The sequence below is a fragment of the Sinocyclocheilus rhinocerous genome, unplaced genomic scaffold (genome assembly GCF_001515625.1).
Source record: "Sinocyclocheilus rhinocerous isolate Xijiao unplaced genomic scaffold, SAMN03320098_v1.1 scaffold932, whole genome shotgun sequence".
Classification (NCBI taxonomy): domain Eukaryota; kingdom Metazoa; phylum Chordata; class Actinopteri; order Cypriniformes; family Cyprinidae; genus Sinocyclocheilus; species Sinocyclocheilus rhinocerous.
The window spans coordinates 226,969-235,985 of NW_015638991.1; the positions used below are offsets into that span (position 1 = coordinate 226,969).

General features: G+C 36.2%; 1 protein-coding gene across 1 annotated transcript in view; it reads right to left on the bottom strand.

Annotated features, from left to right (window-relative positions):
* Positions 1 to 5,117: 5,117 nt before the first annotated feature.
* The window catches only part of LOC107750895 (nuclear factor 7, ovary-like), a 15,911-nt gene continuing 12,011 nt past the window's right edge, over positions 5,118 to 9,017 (bottom strand). Inside the window, exons 3-5 of the mRNA XM_016566459.1 lie at positions 8,067 to 8,404; positions 7,861 to 7,979; positions 5,118 to 5,711 (exon numbers count right to left, since the gene is read on the bottom strand). Coding sequence (XP_016421945.1) covers positions 5,239 to 5,711; positions 7,861 to 7,979; positions 8,067 to 8,404 — 930 coding nt within the window. The 3' untranslated portion in view covers positions 5,118 to 5,238. The remainder of the gene's footprint in view (positions 5,712 to 7,860; positions 7,980 to 8,066; positions 8,405 to 9,017) is intronic.

Below are 9,017 nucleotides of genomic sequence, written 5' to 3' on the forward strand. Positions count from 1 at the left end.
ACCGGCGCATGCGCAACGCTGACCTCATACGTCATCCGCCCGGAACTGCTTCCGTGTACAACTGTTGGCGCAAGCTACATTAAAGTGATTATTACGTTTTGAATATGGATATTTTTCTTACAAAAACGCATTGATTCACTACAGGAGGCCTTTGTTCACCCCCTGGAGCCGTGTGAGACACTTCTTTTTAAAGGATGGGCGCTTTTTAATTAAGTTCTTTTGGACAGATGCATGCAACACCTGCTGAGTGCCATTAAACAGCTTGAAAGAGCAAAGACCATTTTTAATATAACTCCCCGCGACTGGATTCGTCTGAAAGAAGAAAGTCATATACACCTAGGATGACTTGAGGGTGAGTAATTTGTGGGCTAATTTTCATTTTTGGGTGAACTAACCCTTTAACATACACAGTGTCATCCCACTTCAGCCACACCAGAGCCTGCACATATCAACTGTCATGCAGTAATAATGCTGATCTTCTCTCAGTGTAATTATATTTCAGAAGAAGGCCTCAGGCGCACAAGATAATCATGCGTGCTTGTGTTTGACTGACCGTTATCTGCCAGTGTGCTGATGTTGTTCAGTATTATGTGTTTGTTATGTTGCACTGAGATCTTACAGCAGTGTTTTGGAGCAGAGTGGGCTAATAAATAATAATAATAAATAATACAAATTTAGACCAAAATCATATTGTGTGCATTTATTTGGTTTGGTAAAACCATTATACAAATTATCAAATAATTTTTAAAGAATGTTTTTAGATACAAAATTTTTAATATTTAAAATATATGAAAATATGAAGAAATGTAGTCATATATTTGCAGTGTAAACATGAAAAGAGTTATATACACTACTGTTCCAGGTTTGTGGGTGTTGAGATTTTGTAATGTTTCTTAAAGAAGTCAAGATCACCAAGGCTGCGTTTATTTGATCACAACTACAGTAAAAACAGTAATATTGAGAAACATTATTACCAATGAAAAATAACTGCTTTCTATTTGAATATATGTTAATTTTTTTCACTGTGATGCAAAGCTGAATTTTCAGCATCATTACTCCAGTCTTCAGTGTCACATGATCCTTCAGAAATCAGCATAATATGCTGATTTGCTGCTCAAGAAACATGTCTGATTATCAATGTAGAGAACAGCTGTGCTACTTAATATTTTTGTGGAAACTGATATATTTTTTAAATAGTTCAAAAGTACAGCATTTATTTAAAATATAAATATTTTGTAACATTTTACATATCTTTATAGTCACTTCCGATCATTTTAATGCATCCCTGTTAAATAAAAATATTCATTAAAAAAAAACATAATACTCAATGAAAATTAGTATTTTAATCAGCTGTAATCAGGATCTTCCTAAACCATTCAGGCGCACAAGATAATCATGCGTGCTCGTGTTTGACTGACCGTTATCTGCCAGTGTGCTGATGTTGTTCAGTATTATGTGTTTGTTACGTTGCACTGAGATCTTACAGCAGTGTTTTGGAGCAGAGAGTGGGCTAATAAATAATAATAATAAATAATACAAATTTAGACCAAAATCATATTGTGTGCATTTATTTGGTTTGGTAAAACCATTATACAAATTATCAAATAATTTTTAAAGAATGTTTTTAGATACAAAATTTTTAATATTTAAAATATATGAAAATATGAAGAAATGTAGTCATATATTTGCAGTGTAAACATGAAAAGAGTTATATACACTACTGTTCCAGGTTTGTGGGTGTTGAGATTTTGTAATGTTTCTTAAAGAAGTCAAGATCACCAAGGCTGCGTTTATTTGATCACAACTACAGTAAAAACAGTAATATTGAGAAACATTATTACCAATGAAAAATAACTGCTTTCTATTTGAATATATGTTAATTTTTTTCACTGTGATGCAAAGCTGAATTTTCAGCATCATTACTCCAGTCTTCAGTGTCACATGATCCTTCAGAAATCAGCATAATATGCTGATTTGCTGCTCAAGAAACATGTCTGATTATCAATGTAGAGAACAGCTGTGCTACTTAATATTTTTGTGGAAACTGATATATTTTTTAAATAGTTCAAAAGTACAGCATTTATTTAAAATATAAATATTTTGTAACATTTTACATATCTTTATAGTCACTTCCGATCATTTTAATGCATCCCTGTTAAATAAAAATATTCATTAAAAAAAAACATAATACTCAATGAAAATTAGTATTTTAATCAGCTGTAATCAGGATCTTCCTAAACCATTTTTAATTATTTGAGTGTTGGATTAGTGTTCTTGATTCATTTGTTTTAATAATTTCATATTCATTACAGTAAAGTTCTCACTTGCCAAACCAGTTCACATACACATTTTTGAAAATGACTAGACATTTTCGTAGCTATATATATATATATATAAGTACCTACTGACAGCAGTGACTTTGTGGTGGACTCGGGGTCATTATTGGGCACAGCTGCAGAAAGGACGGCCGTGAAGGACAGAATGACACCTGGTCACAACCTTGTAAGGCAGGTCATTTCCTGTAACAGAGCAACAGTTCACATGTGAGGGAAACAGAGTGGAGCCTATAACAAGGTCTCAGTGTGTGTCATCATAACATATCAGTGTGATATTGTCTCAAGGTCAGTTTCATTGAAGCTTCTTATCCGTACTTCCCCTCCCCGCAGCGGCAGATTCATTCTCTCTCTCTTTCTGTCCTTCCTTCATTCCTTTCTTAACTCTTTCTTTCCCTTTCTTATGGTTTTCAGAGTGACGGTGTCAGTGAAGCTGGCAGGATGAAATTGACCATATATAAAGACATTGTTATATCATATTGTTATATCATTTTCTCCATAAACTCTATGGTGATTTGTCCTCACTACACTGTGACATCCAACAAAAACAGAAGTGTGATAAATAAACTCATAATTCAGAGAAAAATGTTTATATCTTGCAATTCTGAGAGTTTATTGCTGGGTTGCAATGCTGGAATTCCATGAGGTCTGGAATGTGATTAGTGCGGTAAAGTGGGTTTAATGAGGGTTTAACAAGTCAGTCAGTGAACAGGGTCGCCACAAAACCTTTCTGACCTTCTTTGTGAGGTCAGTATTGTTACGTTTATTAATTGTACTGTTTCTAAATGAACTTTAACAGTTTAAGAATTACACAGTTTTACTGCTGAATGAGCAAACAATGTCAAATCATTCAAACCTGCTGTTTATTCATTTGTACTGCATATTCATTTGTACTAAAACGTCTAATATACAGTATTATCATAGTTCACTTTGTTCCTGTTGTAGCAGAATGTATCACTTAAAGTGTAATATAACAAACACATACACATACTAACCCACTATCAATGTCTCTCTAATGCAATGATCTGTAAATGTATAGGCTTAACACAAATATATTTACATACACTGTATAATTTAAATGATATTTATTTATATAATTTATTTCAATTAATTACAGTTTTTCTCGATTGCTTAAACACATTTCTTGAAACTATGCCTCGTATTCTCAAAACAGTAAACACAAATCCATAACATCTCACCCAATTCCCCAAACATCCTATTTTCAGGTCAAAATGAAGCTCTACACTCAAAACCATTCACTCTTGCTGAAAAACCAAACTTTTCCCTCAGACATCACACAGTGCTACACTGCACAACTGTAAAAAAAAAAAATAATAATAATAATTCCGCCTCAGCATGCTGTCTTTGTTCTGGGTCAGGCCAGAGAATCTCATCACATCACAGGCTATATTGGCCCTAGCCAGGCAGCGAGGGTAAAATCCTCTTGCATGCCTGATCCACCCCTGCGGATTACATTATTGGCAATGACCATGTTTACAAGCTCCCTCTCTTGCTCCTCCGACAAAAGCCTTAGCCTGCCTCCACACGGTGGTCGTATCTGTGTCCTACAAAAATAGAAGCACTCATTACTGTAACATCCTTTTTACAGGAAAAAAATGGAAACATACTGAAACTCTCTGTATGCGAGGCAATTTGATGCATTTCTTTATTACAGTAGCATAGTGCAACAGTGTATGTGTTGTCAGCACAGAGTACAGCACTCTAAAGTTACTGTACAGAGCAGTCTTACTGTAAGTACACCTACCTGTTTTCCTCCCTGAAGGCTCTGATGATGGAGGCGACGGTGAAGTGACTCAAATTTGGCTGTACTTGTTGCCCAGCCTCCCTCATAGTTATACCATGGACAAGGACATGGTCAACTAAAGTGGCTCGAATTTCATCCGAGACTGCTTGTCTCCTTGCCCCCGCCCCCTGCCCCGTCACCTGGGGAAGTGTGTGCTAACTGAGCTCAAGCTGTGCTGACTTGAGTGAACAGTATTGAAGGCTAGTGCTTTCAAAATGACCACATGGTGTACGCAATAAGAAATTAAGGGATTTGTGTGTAGAGTTCTGCAGTGACAGCTCAACTAATCTGACTCATGTGTCAAAACAGGGGAGTAGTGTTTTGACACATAACCTGGTTATAGTGTTTTAGCAATCGAGAAAAACTGTAATGTTCTCTTACCGGAAATGCCATCAGTTTTTTTAAGTCTCAGCTTTGTGGCGGTATACAAGCCTGCTCAATAAACATAACAACTGATAGAAATGTGACCTTTATTTAAATGTAAGCATAAGCAAAAACACACATTGCTAGAAAGTCAGTGAAAAACTGTTATCTAGTTAACAAAACTCTGATGTATACTTATTGAACTGAAGCCCTTCTTATCGAGCTCATAAATATTTCATGCTTGTCCTGTATGTAGCCAACAATTTTTGAAGGTTCAATTGTTTGTGATCTTTTCTTAAAGTGAAAAGTATAAGACACCCTTATTATTTGAACTTTAGGCATTTGTATTTTTGTGTTAGAGAGGATTATTCTGATAAGAAAACATAGTAATACCTTAAACTTATTGTTTACTGCACAAGAAGCAATATGACGTTCAGTTGTGCTGTGATTTCAGTCATGTGATCACCTGCAGCGGCCCAATCACATCTGTACTGGTGATAATCATATCAACAGCACTTTTACTGAATTTATCTTAAAAAGACAGTTCAACCAAAATTCTCATTCCAAACCTGCATGATTTTTAAAAAAATTTTCCACAGCACAAAAGGGTCTTTATAGTGGAAAAAGCTTCTTTAGATGATTAAAATGTTCTTCATACTAAGAAAATAAAATGGTTCTTGAAATATGCCCTGAAAAATTCCTCCAAATCTACATAAATAACTTTAACAAACACTTCAACTATACGATCCTCAGATGAGAAAAGCTATAAAAGAATGCAAAAACGGTCTCAGTGAAGGTGGTTGTGAATGTGTACAGAAGTGTGTTCGTTACAGGATCAGAGAAGGACACTGTTCCTCTGTCATAGTCCAGCTTAACTCTCACCCGCTCCAGCTTTTGTACGACAGGAAAACCAGACTCTTCAAACAGTCTGTGCTGCACACTCCACACACCACTGTCAAAGAAATCATATCCCTTCCTCTGGTTTGATGCCGTAGTTATTCCAAGGCTCCAGGACGAGCTCTCTTTGACGTCCACATCCCAGCAGTGTGTTCCTGAGTTAAACCCCTCTGAACCCAGAACACAGGAGTGCTGCTCGAATCTCTCTGGATTGTCAGGAAGAGCTTGACCGTTGGCGCTGCACGTCAGACTGGTCAGATCATCAGACAAGAGGAGATCTGGATGAGCCGTGTTCGGATCCAGAATCACAGGAGCTGATGAGACACAAGCAACAGCTGCTGTTCTTCTGATGCTCATATAGTGATCAATTATTAACACTCGCTCTATTGCTGAAACACTATCAGATGATTTCTGTCAGTGTTGTCATAGTGAATATGTGCTTGAGAAATGTTATATTTGCATCCAATGACAAAAACAATAAACAAATCTGCCACATAACTGCAATTGTAAGTATGATGTATAACAAAGATTTTTTTCTTTTGTTTATTTTGGTGTAGTTAAATTAAATATTCACTCATTTGTCATTTATATTATATGTGTGACAGAACAGATCTTTTAAATCAGTGTTTCTTAACCAGGATCCACTACTAGAGGGCCTCAGCACACACTTCCATGGGGGCTTAAAATAATTTAAAGACAGGCAAAACAAGCTTTAAAACGACAAAAAAAAAAAATATATATTTTTAAATGACAGCTTTAATTTGTTCCCCTGGTCTTGGAAAATCTACATGCTGTATAAGTGTGATTTCCAGACATGGAAAGTTAATGGAAATTTCAGTAATGAATATGAATTTTTGTAGTTGTCAAGATCTAAACTATTTTATCACGTAGAAATTATTTGTGAATTAAAGAAAAAAAAAAAAAAACTTGTCACAGTGTCACAAAAGACTGGAAATGTCATGTAAATTAATTTGGTTATAAAAAGTATGAACCCAGAAATGCATTTAGCTATTAAAATGTCTTTAATTTTAAGATTTAAGTATTTTAATTATTTACTTTTAATATATTGCCACTCCATTGTGTCTGTAAATAAAAAAGGTTTGATAACAAGCAGCTTTCATTACAGCAGAAATGCACCACTGTTCAAAAGTTTGGGGTCAGTATAATAAAAAAAAAAAAAAAAAAAAAATTATACTTTATTCAGCAAGGAAATTAACTAAAAGTGACAGTAAAGACATTTTATAATACTACAAAAGATTTATATTTTAAACTTTCAAACTCTGAACTTTCGATTTATCAAAGAATCATTAGGACAATTCCACAACAGTATTACGCAGCACAACTGTTTTCAATATTGATAATAAGAATTGTTTCTTGAGCAGCAAAACAGCATATTATACTGATTTCTGAAGGATCATGTGACACTGAAGACTGGAGTAATGATGCTGAAAATTCAGCTTTGCATCACAGAAATAAATTACATTTTAAAATATATTACAATAGAAAACAGTTATTTTCATTTGTAATAACGTTTCACAATAATACTATCCTTACTGTAATTTTGTTCAAATAAATGCAGCCTTGGTAAAAATAAGAGACTTCTTTTCAAAACATTTCTTACTGACATCAAACTTTTCAGCGATAGTGAATTTGCTGCTGTGACAAATGAACATTCTTCTTGCTCCATTCTAGAGTATCTATATCGGGTGATGAAGTTCAACAAATGCACCATCCCTGAGGAGGTAATGTCACAGAGCTCACCTGAAAAGCAAGCAACTAAAACACACAAAAACAATGTGATTTCATTTATGCTTAACACTCCCAAATTCCATCAGGGTCTTTACATGATCCGCTTCCACTCCTTCTACCCCTGGCATTCAAACGGAGACTACATGCACTTATGCAACGAGAAAGACCTACAGATGCTGCCCTGGGTCAAAGAGTTTAAGTATGTCACGAGTTTCTCAATGAGATCTGGTTTGTGTGTACGACCCACATATTGAAGGTCTGACCTCTGACTGAGAGTTTCTGCAGGCTGATCAATAACGTACGTCTGTTTGTCTTTCCTCTGGCAGCAAGTTTGACTTGTACACCAAGAGCACTGAACTACCGGACGTAGAGCGTCTGAGGCCGTATTATCAGTCTCTCATTGAGAAGTACTGCCCACTGGAGTAATGATGCTGAAAATTCAGCTTTGCATCACAGGAATAAATTACATTTTACAATAGGTTCAAACAGAAAACAGTTATTTTAAATTGTAATAATATTTCACAATATCACTGTTTTTACCGTATTTGTGATCAAATAGATGCAGTATAGTTGAGCATAAGAGACATGAAAAAATTTTACCATTCCCAAACTTTTGAACATTTTTGTAGCTCACATAGGGGGGTCTTATAATATTATCTTAGACAATGGCCTTGGGAGTCAAAAATGCTGAGAATCACTTTTCTAAAGACTCACTGTTTTGGACAACGTCTTGCATCTTCTTCCAGGCTCTGAATGGCAGGTTGCCCAGGTAACGTGCCACATCAATCAAAGCTCCAGAAGCCAGCTGTGGATCCGACCGTAAGCTCTGGACTCTGGAAGAACATTCAGGAGTCAGAACTGCAGTGGCTTTGTGATGTGTTCAGAACCATAGACACGAGGGACACGAACAGATCACTCACCTTTCCATCGCATCTGGAAAGTTCTGGAAAATAAACAGACAATTTAGCACCTCAAGTAACCAATACCTGCAGTGATCAATTAATGAATCAATTATCTGAACTGGGACCTTTAGAAACAAGACTTCATTGGCATTCATCATCTTCTCCAAGTCTCTGATTGTGTGTGAAAGAGCTGAGATGTGTCTGTTGATCTCCTCAAACTTCTCCTGCATCATCTGATTCTTCCGCTCCTTTTCCTCCCTCAGTGCAGTGATTGCAATTTCTTCTTCATCTCTGAGAAACTGATGAAGCTTCTCAAACTCCAGTTTAATCTGACACTCTGTGTGCTCCGCTTGAGACTGAAATGAAAGGTGACATATCATGAAAATCTGAACTTTTCTGTGTTTAAGCGCTATAATCTGATCCCCGGTGAATTTATCAACCCAGAAAATGTGAAAAAGAACAACCCAGTAATTTTTTTTGGTAAGCCTTTCTCTGCAAGCTTGTGAAAAAACGAGCCCGCCTGATTTCGCTCCCCCCATGATGTAGAAAGGGGATCTTATTATAATATTACCACCCCTTAAAGGGTTAGTTCACCTTGTTCGCCGGATTTGTTTCCTACGTTGTTGTAATTTGATCTGAATGGAAACAACGTATCCGCGTGGCGCAGCTGACACAGAACAGCATACACTGTTTACGTCCAGCAGATACTCTCCAAAAAAGCACCAGGGTGACGCGGAGGAGACGAATTGTTGAATAAAGTCGTTATTTTTTTTTCTTTTGCGCACAAAAAGTATTCTCGTAGCTTCGTGAAATCACGGTTGAACCCCTGATGTCACATGGATTATTTTACAGATCTCCTTGCTACGTTTCTGGACTTGGGAACATTTCAGTTGTGTTGCTGTCTATGGAGGGTCAGACAGCTCTCAGATTCCATCAAAAATATCTTAATTTGTGTTCCGAAGATGAACG